The sequence below is a fragment of the Trachinotus anak genome, unplaced genomic scaffold (assembly GCF_046630095.1).
Source record: "Trachinotus anak isolate AG129_WGS33_773 ecotype Australia unplaced genomic scaffold, CSIRO_AGI_Tana_v1 ptg000003l, whole genome shotgun sequence".
NCBI classification, from domain to species: Eukaryota; Metazoa; Chordata; class Actinopteri; order Carangiformes; family Carangidae; genus Trachinotus; species Trachinotus anak.
Window position 1 is genome coordinate 22,385,468 of NW_027273854.1, and position 20,160 is coordinate 22,405,627.

At 39.9% G+C, this 20,160-nt stretch overlaps 2 protein-coding genes across 3 annotated transcripts; one reads left to right on the top strand and one right to left on the bottom strand.

The window, feature by feature from the left end:
• The first annotated feature begins 4,127 nt into the window (after window positions 1-4,127).
• On the top strand, window positions 4,128-16,775 carry cnn1b (calponin 1, basic, smooth muscle, b). The gene is made up of 7 exons (XM_071474604.1): window positions 4,128-4,401; window positions 10,654-10,775; window positions 10,903-10,969; window positions 11,865-12,002; window positions 12,321-12,437; window positions 12,797-12,943; window positions 14,504-16,775. The coding sequence occupies exons 1-7, from the start codon at window positions 4,342-4,344 to the stop codon at window positions 14,747-14,749; spliced, it is 897 nt and encodes a 298-aa protein (XP_071330705.1). The 5' UTR covers window positions 4,128-4,341; the 3' UTR covers window positions 14,750-16,775.
• elof1 (elongation factor 1) lies at window positions 16,774-19,261 on the bottom strand. 2 transcript variants are annotated; one of them, XM_071474606.1, is made up of 4 exons: window positions 19,117-19,261; window positions 18,239-18,370; window positions 18,082-18,152; window positions 16,774-17,594 (listed from the first exon to the last, which is right to left on the bottom strand). In XM_071474606.1, exons 2-4 carry the CDS (start codon window positions 18,352-18,354, stop codon window positions 17,530-17,532), a joined length of 252 nt encoding a protein of 83 aa, XP_071330707.1. In that variant the 5' UTR covers window positions 18,355-18,370; window positions 19,117-19,261; the 3' UTR covers window positions 16,774-17,529. The 2 variants fall into 2 exon arrangements, with proteins under 2 accessions (XP_071330707.1, XP_071330708.1); XM_071474607.1 differs by lacking the exon at window positions 19,117-19,261 and adding an exon at window positions 18,699-19,105.
• Between the last annotated feature and the right edge of the window lie 899 nt (window positions 19,262-20,160).

Consider the following 20,160-nt stretch of genomic DNA (forward strand, 5'->3'; position numbering starts at 1 on the left):
CTTACAAACATAAAAAATACAAAAATGAAACTTTTACTATGTTTTATTAGCATGAAGTGGAAGGTTAACCAGTTTATTGGGTCCATTATGATGTTTCTGTACTCTTTTTTTTTAACTTTAACTTGATTAATAGCCAGTTATATCATCAGGGCCATAGCCAGGATTTTATTAAATACTGAGGTCATGAGTCCAGATACCACCTGTGGAACAGTATTAGAAGATTAAAAAAAAATATGTATTTTATTTTTCCTTTCTTATTAACTTAGTACATTTAACTGTTCAGTTATAGTGACTGTTACAAAGCCACACAGCTGTAGTAGATTTCTAATGGAGACATCTCTTTATTAGATGCAATGATATTGTGGTATTCTATCTATCTATCCATCTATCTATTCATCTATCCATCCATCTATCTATCTATCTATCTATCTATCTATCTATCCATCTGTCTATCTATCTATCTATCCATTGTCAACTGCTCTCAGCCCTCATCCAGTAACTGACAGTTCAAATCTGTCACCTGGCATTTAACCTGCTGTCACTGCTCACACTACAACTGACACTTCAACTACTGACAATGCATACACTTCGATTTCAACTGAAACTTCAGTTGCTTTCTGTGTTTAAACTCATCTTTCCAGCTGAGGATCAGCTGATTCCAGAGCAGACAACGGACCTGTTGCTGCTTACATACCAGCTGACACTTCAAGTATTATCAGTGCACACACCTCATTTATCTCCGGCACTTCATCTGAAATTTCAATGAGAATTTAACTTACCTTTGAACTGCTTTCAGCTATAACTCTTCAGCTGACACTTCAACTGCTTTCAGCTCTAACTCTTTGCATGTGAACTACTTTCAGTGTTCACATGCAAACCCTACAGGGCTTGAAATTGAAACTACATTTTTAAATCTTTTCAGGAATTACAGGCCACTTTAACTGCTTTCGCTGACACTGAAGCTGGTAACAGTTCTTCAACTTCAAGTGCAATTTTCACATGGATGGATTATGAATGGGCCACAGGGCCAGTGCAAAAGGCCTCCCACCTGTTTCTCACTGTCTGTTTAGACTCACAGATTTATTTACTTCATTCTGGCCCACTTTCACCTCTGTTTGCAGTTGTTTTTGTTTCTTTGTAGTCATTATGTGTATGTATTTGTGGTTGTTTTGCATCCCTCTGTAGTAGTTTTGTGTCTGGTTGTGGCTGTTTTGTGTACCTTTGTGGTTTATTTCGCTCTTTTTGTTGATGCTTTGCACCTCTTTGTAGTCATTTTGTGTATCTTTGTGGTTGTTTTGTGTCTCTCTGTAGCAGATTTGTGTCTGTTTGTGGTTGTGTAGTGTCTCTTTGTGGTTTATTTCTCTCCTTTGTTGATGTTTTGCGTCTCTTTGTAGTAATTTTATATCTCTTATAGTGTGTCAGTCTCTAGTTCTTGTGTTTCTTTTGCCCCCTTTGCAGTCAGTTGTTTAACATCTCTTTGTGGTCACTTTGCATCTTTCTGGAGTTGTTTTGTCTCAGTGTGTGCCTCTGTAAGTGACATTTTGTGAGTGAAGCTCAGGGGGGGCCCTGACTCTTTGGGCCCCTGAGCCCGTGCCTGAAGAAATAGCCTAAAGTATTTTGTTATACTATATATGACTGGATATTTTTGACCCAAAACGCCCAAAGTTAAAGATACTATTTGATAAAGTGTCCTGAAATCCCACCATATGTAATTACAGAACAATCACCGGCTCCAAGGTCATTAAAACCCACAAATTCCTAGAACCATTACAGAAAACATGACCTTGGTGTCCTCACTGGCAGCCACAACCTTGGAGCTTGGCTTGTTTGCAGTTTTACCTCTCTCTGTAATTACCCCCTAGGCCCCTTCTGTATCATATCTCAGATCTATTAGTGGATGAAAACTTCTTGCTATTAGACCCAGTACTCTCCCTTTATCAGATTTAACCATCACACCACATGTTCTGACGTGCATTTGATACTGTAGGATCAATATTAATCAGGTACTGGACTCCTGAAACTGTAGTTGAACTTTTTCTTGCTTCCCGCAGAAAAGCTCTTATCATCTATGTTTTTATTCTCCAGTCGCCTGACATCTTGGTCCCAGGAGTAAAGTGAAGTAGCACAGTTGCAGTGTGTTACACTGTGAACGTAACTGGAGTGTTGTGGTCAGTGGAAGTCTCTCATGCAGACCATTGCTCTGCAGTAATTATTTTCACCTGTGTGTGTATAAATCCACCCCTGACTGACTGAAGCCATTTGCATTGTTGCCGGGTAACAGTGTATGTCCAGTAATCTTGCATTAGCACCCTTTCATTGTCTATCACCACCACTGGAGCCACAAGTCTCATACTGTAACCCTCTCTCTGTCATCCATGCCTGGCCTTTCCAGAACGTTCCTCTCCAGCTCCATCAGCAATGTGTGTGGTAGTGAAACACACGCAAACACGCACAAATGAGAGAGCAGAGGGTGAATCATGCTGTCCAGTGAGCCGCCCCCTCTGTCCCCGTGTCTCTGACTTTGCGCTCCACAGACCCCCTGAATCTGCTGCATTCCTTTCCTTGTCATCGGCGCGGCTAAAGAGGAGTTACACACTGGAGTAAAACAGGAAAACCACCTCATTGCTACCAGAGTGACGTCAGGTGCTCTACGGCAGCTACCACGCACAGTCAAACACATGTCAAATATGCTGCTATCAGCTCCACAGCAGCATATGGACATATACGTATGCTGTGTATTTTTGGATACGACTGAGCACTTCAAGGACATGTTGTCCATGTTGGCCTAAAAACTAAACCTGAAATAATAATTTGACACATTCCAGATCCAGACCACCTACTAAATGAACCTTGTGATATGATCGTTTTGTCAACTGCTGTTTCCACGGTCAGGAATGAACTTCTAATCTCATCTTTTCAATCAACATGGACAACATGTCCTTGAAGTGCTCAGAGGAGTGGGAATCTGAAAATCTACAGTTTCATGACAACTGGGCGTCTGCTGAGGAGGATTGTAGGTTACAATTAAAAGCTCCTCAGCAGCTACTAAATGTACCTGGTGATGTTGTTATGTCAGAATTCTGACACTGTGAATTCACACAACTTGGCCCATCATTCAGACTTTGTATTAACAGATAGGTTCACAAGTTGGGTGTCCTACATTATTAAAACAGGTTTTGCTTGATGTAATAATTTCTCCAGTTCAAACTGGTTGTTAAATGATCCCGTCTCAACGCTCTTCCAGCGAATGATTTTGTTCCCCATCATTTCAGTGATGGACAAAATCCACAATCCTCATTCTGTGTAAAAACATATTTCAAACTTTATCTGAAGTTAATATTAGGAGAGCTGACAAGCGACAAATTTACATTCTTTTAAGCACAAATTCAAATTCACTGCACTGCAGCTCGGCAAAGACACAAGTGCAGGGGAAAAAAGAGAATTTTGTAATAAAAAGACTGTAACTATGAATGATACCCACTTGATGTGTGTAACTCAAACAGCTGAAGCTTCATAATAACTGAAAATAAACTTTGAAATGTAGATGAGGATTTTTTCCCTCATTTTATTGGACGGAATCGAATGGGAAAGTGGTCCCACACTTTTGAACATATAGATAGATAGATATTTTTGTTTCCATCAGGGATATTATTATTATTATTATTGTTGTTGTTATTGAGTACATTAGCAGTGGTAACACTTCTATTATAGTCACTTAATCTTTTTCAGATGTTTTAATATCTTCTTTTGTTGGCTATATTGCAACATTAAGGGTTTAAATCATGGTTTACATATAATTTACTTATAGGTTTAATGTAATATCGGACTGTCCATCACATGATAGGCTACAATGTGTAGCTGAATCAAAAAGGGGGGAAACGTTTGATGCGTTTTAAGGCTGGGACTGATATCCGACATTCAGGTGAACATGACAATGACATAACTTTAGCAGAGTGCTTGTCAGTGGAAGAGAAAAGCATCCCTGACTGGCCTGAAGGTGGAAAAAGTGACACTCATTAAATCTAATACCCGAGCGGTGACATCACTCCCCAGATGAGGAGGCTGCGTCCGGATTGGGCGGCGGCCCCGGCCAATCAGAGAGCACACACATGGGAAGAGTTTAAAAAAGATTCCGAACAGTGTCGGAAAGTTGTCCAAAAGCCTTACGAGCAGGTCCGAGCGCCGCTGCGACGAACTGAAAAAAAGAAAAAAGAAAAAAGGTACCCACGGATTTGTTCGGGACTTTTCTGTGCGTTTCTCTGCCTCGGACAGAGAGCTGTAACCTGCTCCTCCATTTTTAAAGCCCTCCTCAGCCCCTCTGTAAATAGACAAAACAACAGAATGTCAACACATTTCAGGAGCGGCCCAGCCTTCGGACTTTCTGCCGAGGTCAAGAGTAAGGTGAGTTTACATTTCTGTGTTGTCATCCTGTACCAAACACACTGGAGCATTCGCTCCTGGGGTGGGGGCCAGGGGTCCATCAAGGGCCAAGGAAGGTACCTAGCATGAAGATGATTATTGTAGACACTCCTCCTGTGGAATAGTTTTAATTAGCTGAACTAACTCTACAGTGGTTTTCCCTCAAACAGAACTCTATACATCAGGCTTTGTGGTCAAATGGTTGTTTATATGATATATGGAGTCTTTATATGGAACAATTATGGGATGTTGCTGGATAAAAACTTTGTATAATGCAGTTGTAGTGTTCCTTGTTTACCTGGACAACCTGTTAGCAAGTGTTTCATCCTCAGATATTAAATAAAGGACACAATTGAACAACTGACGGAAATATAAGGAGTGACTGTAACTCTTCATCTTAAAGCAGATATTTTAATATGCATGTTCAGTGTGAACCATTAAAAACAGGCATTATGATGTGCTCTCACTGTAGTGTGACTCCAGGTTGTGTGTGCATGGGAAACACACGCTCCTGCCTTTTGATAACAGATCACACAGTGAGGGAGGTGATTGTTTTGGAGCTGAAAGTAGGTCTTAGTGGCCAAATTATTTGTGTGATTAAGAAGGGTCAGGGCATTTAGTCTGTGAGAGTGCAGCAGGAGGGGGGAGGAAATTTGACTTGTGCTGCACAGTGTTGTGTTATTCTTCTGTTACTGGCTGATTTACGTCTGTGGCTGAGAAACCAAACTGACTGAAAGCAATCATTTTGTGAATTATTGTGAATCGCTGCAGGAACTGAGAGTCAAGACACATCTTTAGTGATAAATAAAGCTAGATTTGCCAAATTAAAGACACATATTGTACATGATTATGATGAGATCTATTTTGACTTGAGGTTACTTTGTAAGCTCTTAGTGAAAAGAGCAACAGTGGTGGGAGTGTCACGACCAGAATAAGTCCTCCATTCACAGTCTTACTGATGTAAAGGTACGTAAATATTATTAGCATAATATACTTCAAGTATCAAAAGTAAATGTACTCTTTATGCCAATAGAGTATTTATATTATATATATATATATATATATATATATATATATATATATATATATATATATATATATATATATATATACACATATATAGTAATTTTTAACACTTATTTTTGATGCATTAGCCTGGACCCCAGAAAGACCAGTTGCTACTCTGTTAGTGGCTAAATAGATAAATAAATAAAAGCATGTGAACAGCATTTTTGATTTAAATTTACCTACTTAATATGTTTGTTATTGAGGCAAATAATATAAGCAAATTGTATGTTAAGTTTCAATTTGTAAAGTGACGTAGTGAAGTATAAAAGACAATATTTTCCCTCTGAAGTGTTGGGTAATAGAGGTAGTAGCTAATAGCACAGATACCAATAGTAAAGCGTATTATCTTAAACTACAGTACGAGAGTAAATTAACTCAGGTATATTCGACCACTGAATGAGGATGTACTCGGCAAAGTATGAACATGCACAATCCTTTTCCTCCAGTTTAAGCTGTCAGCATCCTGACAAAGCTGAGACGTGTTGATAAAGTGACAGTCAATGGAGACATTGGGATGTTTTTTTCATGCGTTTGCTGCCTCTCTGCTGCTGCTATCATGACAGTAGTGACTCTGTACGATGGGATGAGTCACAGCTGCTGACAGTTTGAGAAAGGTCAGCCTGTGACTGTTGTAACACCCGGATCATCATCGTCGTTATTGTCCTGGAGGGATGTGGCCTCTTCCCTGAATAGTGCCATCTCTCATCAGTCCTTTAATCTCACACAGAGGTGCACTGCACTCTGTGAAACCCACATTCCTCTCGGTTCTGCTGTTCAGCAGTCAGCAGGCTCTTTAGTCAGGAATGAAGGTTTGATATGTTGGCTCTAGTCTGGCTGTTATTTCGCTGCCATCTTCGTCCTGTTTCCAAGCCGATGACGTGCACAAGCGCCGGGCAGCGAAGTGCACTCTATTTTCTCTAGAACAGAAATAAAATACAATTTTTATTTGAGCGGTGGGGCTTCTTGGGTCATGCAGGGACGGTAAGTTCCAGCAGCATGACATCAGAGAGGAGCAGAGATGCAGGAGGAAGACTGACAGGTACATCAGCATCATCTAATGGCCTTTTAAGGAGTCACCAGGCTCTGACTTGGAACTTGAGAAAGTGTCCTTAGTCTAAACAATTTACATTGAAGTCAAGAATGACAAAACACTGTCCTGACACAACACAGGTGGACAGGAGACGGATGGAAGGGACAGAATCATACGAGCAGCTCGCGAAGCAGATTCATTTAACACAAGCAATGAAATAATGCCAGTGGAATTATTTCTTTGTTTGTGCATGCAGAGAGAGAGAGATTAGATTAGATCAGAGCTACATACATTTACGCTGATGACCTGTTCTCTGCTGTTGTTGCTATATGTAACATTGTATGTTGTGCTATTTTACAAGGGTTGTTGACCAGTGCTTAAAGAAACAAACACCACATTGTTGGTCTTACAGATTTAAAGTTGCGCTCATCTTCCACAAACAGACCGATGCTACGTTCAGTACGCTCAGGGGTTTCTCTGTCGTGCATGATGAGTAGCTTATAGCGGCAAATGTTAGCTAATGTTGGCAATGTTCAGACCGATGTGTGACTGACATTACATGACATCACAGAGCACTTTGCTGCTGTTACCTTATGTTTTACTATTATCCTGTAACTGCTACTTGCCTTGAGCCTGCATTTCAGCAAAAGTTACATAGTCTTGCTTTAAAGCAGGTGTCATTGTTTTTTAATGAAACTCTTTTTTTAATTCAGCGAAAGAAGCCAAACATCTCACAAGTAAAATGTCTAAAAACAATGACTGCATTAATAAAATACAGTTAACAACTGGAAAAAAATTTGATTTGATTCAGGAACTCACTGATTCAAAGAAGAAACAAGAGTAAGAATTTGACCAGACATTCAGAGCCAGCTGTCCGTAGCTACTTGCACATTCACTTCAGTACATTACTTAAGTTCAGTTTGGACATACTTGTACTTGCATTTCTGTTTGATGCTACTTTATACTTCTGCACCACATTTCAGATGGTAACATTGTACTTTCTACTCCACAATATTTAGCCTATTTGGCAGATTTTATATATACATATAAAAGGATTAAACTAGTGCTTCCCAACCTTTTTGGCTTGTGACCCTGCATAAAAAAGCAGTGTTAAGTTGTGTTACCTTGTCACGTTTCAGATGAGTTGTTAGCAGAGAGACGTCTCAGATGTTTTCATTTAGATAATTGTTTGCAGCCCAACAAGGTCAAGTTGTCCATGGTTGTACAAAAATAAAAAAGAAACGATTAAGGAAATATGCAAAACATTGATACAAATTTGTGCAGCAGAACTTTGTTTTTTCTTCTTTCCTCTCCCATTAATCATCTCACAACCCCTCAGGTTTATCCTGTGACCCGTTGGAGGGCACCCAGCCTCTCGGTTGGGAACCACTGGACTCAAATACCAAAGTGTAGCTGTTAACCCAGCACCAACTCGACTAGCTATAAGAGCTGCTTATGCATTAATGCATCATTAATGTGATATATGATAATATACCACTCAAAGTGGTCATTTTTCTGCAGAGTGAGATATTCAACTTCACTTTACTTCACTTTCCAGATAATATTCATGTACTTTTACTTTTACTTTTGCTTGTAATTGAGTATTTTTAAATTGTTGCACTTGTACTTTTGCTTAAAGCTGGAGTGTTGAACTTATAAAAAAGAAATAACGGAGTCTTCCATTAACAAATAAAAACTGAAATTTATAAGTGTTAAAATGCACTGTCACTCATTTCAACATGTCAGGGAGGCTTGTCGCTGTAGCCTTACTTGGTCTGGTATGACCAGAGGCTCATGGCGGCTAGTGCAGGCTTATGCCAGCTAACTTTAGAATAATATTGCTGTATACTTGACGTTACTGACTCACTTTGCTGACTCTATGACTCCTCTCGTCCTGTGCCAACTACGTTTTAGCATTTGCCATTTCCCATAATTATCACTTGTGTCCACAGTGACCTTTCTCGAGCAGAGGTTACACAGTCTTGCTGTATGAGAAGCCCTGCAGAGGACAGGCTTTGACTGAGGTTTGATACACAGCATCACCAATACTATTTATTTCAAAGATGGCTTTTTGTGATTCATGTTTATGAATAAAAAAATCTTTTCAGAGTTCAGAAAACAACCAGTTCTGAGCGCATTCCTGAGTTCTACTATGAAAAGAACAACACAGCTAACTCAGACTGTGAGCTCAAGTGCCTCGACTGGGAGCAGGACCTGTCGATCTTGGCCTGTCTTTATCAGACGTGGTTTGCCTGAATAGTCAACTCACTGTAAAAGGGCAGATTCTGGAAAACCCAGAGGGAGAGAGGGAGAGAGAGAAAGAGGGGGGAGAGAGAAATATGAGCTAGGCCAACTGGAGATGGAGAGTGAGACAGTCAGAGGGAGAGGGAGGAGTGTTTGGGAAAGCTGTTTCTCCCAAGTTTGGTGTGATGGACTGGAAGCTCCGCTATCCCTGCTGCTTTGAAATACTTGTTTGTGTTGGCTGGCGATCCCAGACTGTGAAGACTTATCTGCAGAACATTCAGGAAAAGGGGAAGAGGGCGTGTGTGTGTGTGTGTGTGTGTGTGTGTGTGTGTGTGTGTGTGTGTGTGTGTGTGTGTGTGTGTGTGTGTGTGTGTGTGTGTGCGTGTGTGTGTGTGTACATGGGGGGAGCAGCCTTAAACCCCACGCCAGAATTCAAAGTATTAGGGCAACATGTTTGTGCCAATAAGGAAATACAGGGAGAGAAGAGAGAGAGTGTTTCTCTAAGCAGGAATGTCCACAGGCCTTTTTCATTTTCATTTTTATTCCCGTTCTTTTTATACCCTTCATCTCAAAGTACTTTTTATTATACAGTAAGACTTTCAGTGACAGTACAGTTATGATGCTTTATGAGAAAAGAAAGGCAAAAACCAGAATTATTTTGAAATGAGGCATGAAAGAAACGTATTAAACTGAAAGAGAGACTTGTGTGTGCATTTACCTTGTAAGATTTGAGTACTGTATATATTTTAAGCGACTTCATCTATCCTCTACTGCTTTTATTCCAGCCCTCAGAGAATTTTACTTCATTCTTCCCAATAAGCTCAGTCACAAGGCTAACGCTTCATGGATGTGTAATTTTCAAATAACTCCCAAGGAAGTTTCCTGGAAAGAAATATTTAATTTGTTAACAGTTATAGCGGAAAATAGACTCAACTTTCAAATGGTACACTTGTGATTCATTCAAGTATTAATCCAAGAATTTCTGTTGGAGTACTGGGGGTCAGCTGAACGTGCAAAAAATGTGGGAAAAAAAACAAATATGGAGAATAAAATGTCTAATATTTACTTTGGTTTTGATGGAGCTTTTCGGAGACAATTCCCTATAATTAGTACTAAATTAGACAGTTCTTTCCAGGAAACCTTTTGGACATGATGAAATTACAAACAGGGAAAACTAGAGACCATCCCGCGATGGGATCACAGCAGCTGCGACAGCCACAGCCGCTCTGACCCATGAGTACTCAGTAGTCATTGCTACATTAAAACATGAGCCCAGAGTACTCAGACGACACCCAGCTTCAAACTCATTCTTTAGTTTTGGTTTCAGCTACACACCTGAAAGGTTCAAGACTTATGTTACCTACTCATGTTGACAAAATCTGTCCACAGACAGACAGACAGACAGACAGACAGACAGACATATAAAGACCAGCTGAAGTTCTCAGAACCACCTCAGTGGTGGTTCCTGCTACAATAGGTGTCTCCAGAACCACATGTTGCCAAGATGACAGACTCACAAGGTGAAAACAGCCACCAGCCACACTGCCGCTGCTGGTGATTAAGTGTTACAGCTCAAATGAAAATGCTAAATTTAAATAATCTAGAATATTCCATTGAACAATATTTGTTTGGTGCATTCATCAACACTACTTATTCTTCTACAAGGTACTTTTTATTCATCTGTTTTCTGTTTTCCATTTTTTCTTCAGTCTTTTTTTGTGCTTCTCATGAAATTCACTAGAAGGACTGAGGTTTTGCCACTAGAGAGTAAGCTTGGTCACGGAGAGTTTGATGGGCTGAAATTAGCTGACTTTTTGGAACAAAAACTGAATATAAAGCTAAAGTAAAATCAGATTTTTGACCCCTGACCTCTGTTCCATCCCCCATGCTAGCTCGCAGGCAAGTACGACCCCCAGAAGGAGGAGGAGCTGAGGCTGTGGATTCAGGATGTGACTGGCAAAAGGATGGGGGACAACTTCATGGAGAGTCTGAAGGATGGAGTGCTGTTGTGCGAGTGAGTGGACAGACACTGTAGTAAAGAAACCTCAGAACTTAAATCATTCTCATCTCAGTGACTGACCCCTGTAATATTACCTCCCCTTAAAAAAAATCTTTCTTAAATTCTGTGTCTCTCTTTGTAGACTCATCAATGTTCTCCAGCCAGGCTCTGTGAAAAGGATCAACAACTCCAGTCAAAACTGGCACCAGGTAAAGCACCAGCTCCATGGAAAAAAAAATCCTTATTTGTCCTGCTGGTCTCAAAGTCAGGGATGTTTTCCAGAGCATGTGGAACTTGGTTAGTCTGCCATATTGGCCTTGACAACAGAGAGCCTATTTACATTCCATAAAGTAGCTGCCATATCAAATGAAGCCCATCTCAGCGTGGCATTTATTAGCTTTTTACAGGCTTGAAAAAGCAAACATTGCTTCTAAGAGTTGATTGAAGCTCTTTTCAAAAATTCTCACTGTGTTATTAACGCTGCTGCAAACGAATACACAGCACAGCCAGGCTTTCTGATGGACTCAGACATTATAAGGGCAACGCACAGAGGAAGAAAAAGCCTTGAGATACTTTAAATATTCAGCAGTTGTCATTTAATTCAGTTTCTATGCACTTTAATAGGATCTTATTTATTCTTTATGGTGTCCACACCAAACTGTTATCACAATATGAAAGCATTAGGGCCACATTTTGCATGCTCACATTGTGGAGAGTTTTAGATTCACTTCTGTATCATAACTATGAAGCTACTTCTAGAAGCTAGTTAGCTTAGCAGGAGGAATAAAATGTGAGGAAACAACGAGCATAGCTCTGCCCAAAAGTAACTAGATTCGACTATAAGCACCTCTAAAGCTCAGAAATTAATACACTATATCTCAGGCTAGCTGTTTACCCCCATTTTCAGTCTCTGCGCTAATCTAAGCTAACCAGCTGCTAGCGGTAGCTTCATATTTATTGTATGGACACATGAGTGGTATCGGTCTTCTCATCTTACTAAATGTAGAGCTATTGCTTTTAAAATTTCTAAGTGAAAAAAATTTAAGGTGAAATAGATGCTCTTCTCTAATATTTCCATTTTTCCCTCCATCTGGCGTTTTCCAGCTGGAAAACATAGGGAATTTTGTCCGTGCGATCACAGAGTACGGCCTGAAGCCACATGACATCTTTGAGGCCAACGATCTGTTTGAGAACGTCAACCACACTCAGGTCCAGTGCACGCTCATCGCTCTGGTTGGAGTGGTAAGGACAGCTGAACACACACACACACGCACACACACTGTTACTCCCATGACATCTGTTGTAGGAAAGTGTGATGGAGAGTCAGGTGCAACCAGCAAAAATTGGAATAACCATAGCTTTTTGCCAGTGACTGCACAGTGTATTGTGATAGTTATATACTGCATATGTTGCAGCCATTCTTCTACCTTTGCTTTGTGTTGCATGGACCAGAACAATAATACAGCAACAGCACCAGCTTAATAAAAACAATATGGGTATGAAAAAATACACTCTATTACCACCATTTTCCTTTCTGTCTCTGCCACTTCTCTCTCTCAGGCCAAGTCCAAAGGTTTCCACTCCAAGTACGACTTTGGAGTCAAGTACGCTGAGAAGCAGCAACGCCGCTTCGCTCCAGAGAAGCTCAGGGAGGGACGCAACATCATAGGCCTGCAGGTCAGAACAGCAGGAGTGCTAAACTAAACTGATCAACTGATTTATTACCCATGGTCGCGTACAACATTATAGATCCATGTGTCCAAAGATGTTCTGCTGGCAAAGACACTTTCAGTGGGTTGAAATTGTGCCCCCTGCTGGAGCCGTGCTGAATGATTCTCCACAGAAACATCTGTCTTGAATCCTCTCTCACCTGTCCTGCATTATTGATGTTGAATAGAATAACATGTTAATTTGGCCATCAGAGGTGTGATCTTAGATTTGTTTTTAGTCGTACAGATCCTGCCCCAAGTGACAACTATGTCCTCAAACTAGTGTGTTTGCAGTCATTTAGCTCACTCCATTGTCTGTATCTCTAGATGGGCACCAACAAGCTTGCCAGCCAAAAGGGCATGACCTCTTATGGCACACGACGCCACCTGTATGATGCCAAGATGGGCATGGACAACCCACTGGACCAGTCGACTATCAGCCTACAGATGGGTACCAACAAGGGAGCCAACCAGGTGAGGCAAGAAACTCAATATACATTAAGATAATGCTTGTATTCAGCCATTTTACCATATAAAATCATCGACCAGGTTTAAGATGAATTAATTTAAAGGGTTATTACTTTCTTATTGTCAACAAATCTCATGAAAAAACCAAAACCAAACAACTCATTAGTTCATTTTTCGGCCCACAGGCCATTGGAGCTTACTGAGGACATACATATTTTATTTCATGAAACAGCTGGCCACTGTCAGTTACTTCAACATGAGTAAAGAGTGAGTTGGTTGGGGACTACTTTCAGCTGCAGATTAATACACATTTTGATGCTGTTGATTCCCAACCGGGGGTACCATGGAGTAATTCAGCAGTTGCCAGAGGGTGTTTTGAAAAATGTGGCTCAACAAATTTGAAAAAAGCTTCAATTTAAAGAAATGTGCACTTCAGAGTTAACTAGATCGATAGCAAGCAAAGAAGTCTAAAGGGTTAGCCAAGATGAATGGAGAAATGGATAAATGGATATGAAGTTCCTAAAAATACTGGGTATATAGTGAAAAAGTAGTCCATAAATGGCTGAAATAGCCACATGTAAGTTTGATGCAAAAATGATTTAACCATCACTTTAAAGGAGCTATTTGTAAGTTTAGCATTAGCATTAACAGCTGTTTACTTACCAGTCTAGAAGAAACGTTGTGAGTTCAGCATCAAACTTCATTCCTGTACTCACCAGTAGAAAGCAGCTCATCTCTGTCAGGTCTGCTACTGAAGTTAGCATGCTAACCACCTAGCCCCGGCCCAGCTCGTCACTTTCTGATAGCGACTCACTGTAGCCTTCAAACTGGCCTGAAGACGTTCAGAGGATGTATTAAAACCTCTTGTCCTGTGAACACAACAATGGCCGAAACTCTTGTCAAGCAACAAAGAAAACTTACAAACAGCCCTTTTTAACATTAAAATTAATTGAATTAATTGATAATGATATAAATGATGAAATCATACCGTGGTTAAAAGTTGGTTAAAAGTTAGCTAAACACTATGGAGGCTCCTGCCACTCCAAGGTAGCACTGCAACCAAACCAATCCAGTTCAATTCAATTTATACAATTAATAGTATTAAACAACATCCAGTTTAAAGTCAATATAAACAGTTGAACCATGACACGTGATGTGGATCTGTGGATGAAGATCTCTGGAGTTCATCTGACAGGGATCGGCTGTTACATCAGACAAAGAGTCTGAGAACCACTGCTGTAACAAATATTTCTGGCAGCAGGACAGAGTGCACGGGTTTGACAAAAGAAATAACAGTACCCATGTCCATCATAGTGAAGGGCCATGTCACCCAGTGCACCAGTGTGGTTCACTGTTGTGTTTTTAAGCGTTTCTGGGCAACAGTGGAGCTTTATGACGCAGAGGGGGGTGGTGACAATAAGAAAAATATACAATATCACCAGCTTTATTCTTTGAATTCAGTACATATATTTATATATGTCAATAAAATATATTTACATATCCTGCAGAATGTTTTCTTTTTTCTTTTTCTTTCAAAAACCCTTCATCTCGTTTTGTGTCCCACAGTCTGGCATGACAGCTCCAGGAACCAGGAGGCACATCTTTGACAAGAAGCTGGAGCTGGAGAACTGTGACACCACCACCATCTCTCTGCAGATGGGCACCAACAAAGTGGCCTCCCAGCAGGGCATGACCACCTACGGCCTGCCCCGCCAGGTCTATGACAACAAGTACTGCACCAACCCCACCGAGACCTACTATAACAACGGCAGTGAGGTGGAGTTTGATGGCTACAACCAGTATTCAGATTAAAAAACAAAACAAAACAAAAAAAAACACGGACAGCCTCACCGCCCCCCCTCCTTCCTCTTTGCTTTAACTTCAGACAAACAACCACAACTGTCTTTGTGATGAGCAAACCTCCCAGACTGTTATTTAACACTGATTGACGTCACTGTCGTCTTTATTGCCCTTTTTTCCCCCTAAACATATTTTTACTCTTAGGAATTTATTGTTTTTCTTTCCATGAGTAAAACAAAGAAAGCGTTTACACTGACCTTACATCAAAAAATTTCATTTAGTGGCCAACGTCTGTATCTCATTGCGCTGATGAATTTTATTACTGCTAAAAACACCCAAACAACACTTAGAAGTTGAGAGTTAATGACCTTTGCTATTTATAGATTTTTTTTTCTACTGCTTTTTATATTTGCATTGTAATTAGAGATTTTTTTTACTGTTTATACCCCTGGCCTCACCTTCCTCCCCTTCCTGTCCAGTTTGAACACTGACGAAGCAGAATCTGAAAGGAAACAAGTGACCGTGTTGGTGCTAATGAACTTTGACCCAGTTGGAACAGAGTCCACGTCGGAGCCCACCTCAGGCTCTGGGATTCCACTGCTTGAGATGACGCAGAAGCTCCGGGTCCACAGGTTGACCTGGGGCGGGCGATGCAGGAGGACTTGTAGCTTTGTGTGGACGTCGCTTTGTTTTGTGAGCACCTGTGCTGACTGATAGCCGTGCTCACAAGCCTGCCAAATTACCCATATTGCCAATTTTACGGGGCTGATTTACACGGCTTGTGTGCAGCATGAGTGTTTGGTTTTTGAGAAAGTATTTAGAAAAAGTAGCAGGGTCTGTCAGACGCATCAATAAACTAAAAGATTAAATGTAGGTGTTGTGATATTCAGTTTGATGTTAGGGGAAACTAGGTCACCAGTAGTTTTTGTAATGAAAGTGAAGCTGTCGTCTTTTTGCTTCCATCCTTTCGGAAACATTTCCTGCTTGCCTTATGCCTCAGTGAACTTTGGCTTAAATGCTGCCGCTCCATTTGCACTTTACATGGCCTCACCCTGTGTGCAGTAAACAGTGGAGGATGTAACTAAGTACAGTCACTCAGATACTGTACTTAGGTACAAATGTGAGGTACTTGAACTTTACTTGAGTTTTCCATTTGATGCCACTTTTTACTTATACTCCACTACATTTGTCAGTTAAAGTTACATTACAAAATAAGATTTTACACACAAAACAAATTAGTTTCTACAGTGTAGGTAAAACTATACTACTACTTTGACTTCTCATACTTGGGTACATTTTGCTGATAATGCTAAAGGAGTATTTTTACATTGTGGTGTTGCTACTTTACTTATGCAAAGTGTCTGAGTACTTTGTCCACCACTGGCAATAAATGGCAATATCAAAGCAGACCCAGGTGCTTGCTGATGATTGCTAATGTGAACCGTGGCGAATATACAGATGAGATCCTCCTTCTGAAATTTCTGCATCATACTGTTAACCCACCGAAGGTCTTGAATGTAAGGTTAGAAGTGCCTCTAGCTGTCACGGGGTTCATTTTCTACACATTAGAGTGCAGAAATGTAAACTTACAAAGTTGGAAACAGAAGAGGCTCAGACACTCGTGTTTCAACTCAAAGCATCTGCATGTCTTTGTGAAGTATTGGCTTTAAATTAGTGTCAGAGTAAATGGACCAAGATATTTGATGATGAAAAGCATCACAGCTAGGATTTTTAGACATGTAGCAGGGTGCCATCTAGTGGGAAAGAGCATGTTTATTTACTGTATTTTTAATCCATCAAACGAGCAAACATTAATTTTATTCAATCAAATATAGGAATGTAGTTATTTGTCGATCATCATTCCTACCCTGTGATATCCAGAATGGAGTAAATGTATAGTAACATTTCACCCTAATGTGTTGGCTTTGTTTCAACATTGTTCAAACTATACATCCTTGCTAACTTCTTGATTGATTTTTTTTTTCTATATGCCTTTCACTAAACATGACATTTGTGCAATAAAAACACTTCAAAAGTATGATTCCGGTTTATATTTCTCATTATTCTCATTACATCAAATTACACAGTAAATGTGAAATACACAAAAGTAGTGTAACAGAAATTACATGATTGTGATTTTTAAAAGGAAAATAATAAAATCCAGCAGTACAAATATATATGTATATACATACTGGTCCAAAACTGAAGAATTTGGCAGTTTGAAAAATAAAATTGTCAACCAACAAAATGTTTCAGTGCATTAATGTAGGGGTAAAAACTAAAATACTACTTCCACAAAAGTAACACTTGTATGTCTCCTCATAATCTGCATACAACCTAAAGAAAAGAGAAAAGAGTACTTTCTATCTATAAATCACAAGTAAGAAAAGGACATTTAATGTTTTATACTTGTAGAAATATCTGTCAGATTCCATTTTAAACTTAATTATATGACAGTTTGGTCCAGAGAGATCGTATTGATCTAATATAAAAGAAAACATCACTTTTCATAAGCGAATCACTGAAATGAAATATGAAAACCTTTACACTGAGAACTGATGCAGACAGGTTACTGTCAAAACAACATGACGACACTCTGGCCCAGCCAGACAAATGTGTCATGCTCAGCAAGCCACACTGTAGCAAAATGAAACTAAGCAAGTCATACACTTCAAAACAGAGGAAACACAATGTTTGCTACAAGGTGCTGAAAGGAACTGATTCACCGGACCAATCCAAGGGGTGAAACATGAGTGAGGTTAGAGAAAAGGTTGAGTCGCAGCAAAACAGGACTACTGATTGGCTGCTTCACAGGCATCGATCCAGTCACTGTAAACATCCACTGGCTCGGACAGATCTGTTCAGGGAAGGTTAAGGAATATTCCACATGTACACACACACCAACGCCAAACCATCCTCTAATTTCTTATTTTAATAATCAGAAGCGTTAAGAAATTGTTCATCTTCATATGCATCCAGAGCTGCATTAAAGTACACCTTGTCATAGACACACATCTATTTTTTTTCCATTCAGGTTAGTATAGTAATTCATTATAAAATAGTGAAAATAATCCAAAATTCTGCATCTTTTAATATTAAGAAATGCATTATAGATTTACTGATTTCAACCCCCCACCCCCAGAAAAAAAAAAACAAAACAAAACAAAAAAAAAAAACATTGTTCCTTGGCTCTTGGCCTGAGTTTCTACCTTCTTTCACTTCAAAGACTTTCCCTCTGTCTAAAATACAAGCAAACAGGACCAAAAACATATCTCCTTGGCAGGTGAAAGTTATTGTAATGATCCAAATCTGATGTTGCCATCTTTCATTAGTTTAAAGGATACAGGTTATTGGAGTCTGGAACTCCTCCAAACAAACACTGCATGATATAATTCCCGTGTTGCGAGTCCGTTCCCTGGAAAAGAGATAGCATGTTTTGTCGTTCGTGGTGTGTCTCTGTTTTTTTGTAAGCATTGTGGTGTTACATTGAGCTGAACTTACATTTTGACATCGCAGGATTTCTCATGGTTACAAAACGGGCACGTGAACTGGGTGTCCAGGTTACTCGTCATTTTTTTCTTAGGAGGTGGCTTTCTCTTTGACTTTCTGCGCCCCATCTGTAGTCTTCTATCTCTGCAGGAACAAAGACAATTCAATAATTATGTTTTTTCTTCTTTTTCCATCAGTCATGGGCATTCCCAGACACTTCATTCACTCTGCACTGGACTTTAAGCTCTTTCACAAAGACGGTGCTCAGGTGCATGTTCCTGTGTGTATGTACTGATGAATTAATGCAATGGTCCAGTATTTCACTGAACCACTGCAGCAGTCACTTTTCACGGTTTTGCATCTATAAACGTTATCATTACTTAACAATAGAAGTTGTTTTCAGCCATCACCTACTTAACTGAGCAGTGTAAAGAAAAAAAGATGAATGAAATCGTAATTTAATCAGTAACACCTTGTTTTTATTCGCTGCTCACTTGGCTCACAGGCGGGTTTAAACCACTGGACGAAAACTAAGGTGCGTTGACTCCCGTGATAACCTGAAGTTACACCTTTTCCCTGTGAACACTGATTGACGTCCCCACTATACAGAGCAAATCTGAGCTATGTTTTGCTGCAGCCATACCCTGAGCCTGCCTGCAGCTCTATTTTCTTGAAAACAGAATAAGGATGCACTAAAGCGCCAAAAACACATCACTACACGCTAGCGAGCTAACTCGCTAACAGCTGCTAGCATATGGATACAGACTGCCTGACATAAAAACTGCTTTTGAGGACGATTTTCGACGCAAAAGGCGACGCTAAAGCGCGTGTTTCACCGGTCTTGGGCTGCGGGGTCGGGCATTTCCCACACGGCGCTACTGCTGTCTTACCACAGCGATGTCTTCCAGCGGAGGAGGATGCTTCGTGTACTCAACTAGCTCCGGACCGTGGGATGCAGCGTCTCCCTGGGGCCGCCTCTGATTGGCTACTTGAATAATCGTCCGGGTTGTGATTGGCTCAAAAGTGAAGACTGACAGCCTTGTGTATCCAGTGGCAGACCTCCTGTTCTAAGTTAACACCCTCCTCTAGTGATGGCGCAAACAGAGACACAAACAAACCGAGAGACGGACTGTTACGGGTCAAAGAGAGTTTGAACAGATGAGTTTGGAAACGCAAGGTGCTTCCTGTCCTGAACGTCCTCTAAAGTAAACCACGAAATATGTCATTTGTAACTTAAAGCAGAATAATCTAGTCCTGCGCAGCATGCTGAAAGCCCCCTGATAAAAAATGTAAAATTTGACTTACAGTCCATTGATAACAAAAAAGGATATCTCATTTACTTTGGACCTTAATTATGTATTATTTATTAATTATTTATGTATTATTAATTATTTATTATTTGGTAATACTGGAGTCAAATCATTGGGAAAATGTGTAAATTGATTCATTAATTCAGCCTAAGAGCTCTAGAATATTTTTACTTGATTTTCTGGTGCAGCCAATGAACATGTTGTGTGAATGGTTGAATTATGCATATACAGATGACAATATGTGATACTACCATTTGAGGGCAGTGTGCTAGAGTATTTCAGTGTATTCTCATCCAGTCATTCTGTGCATATTCTTATAATACAGTTTAGTATTCTTATAGTAGATCATCAGAGACGATTCTGCTGCTGTGTTTATCTCATAGGTTTATCTGATGCCTGTGGACATCAGCTACTTTGCAGAGTAAGATACATGAAAAACAGATAAACTTATTAGATATGATGTATTGATAAACTTTCAAATAACCTGCTCTGTAGAGAGACTTACGCCACCTGGGCACACAACATCAAAATTTCATTTATAATATTTATAATACAACTTTTAAACCAATTACAACTTTGTAAAGTATTAAACTATACAGCTTACGTAACCTCTTCCAATCTATG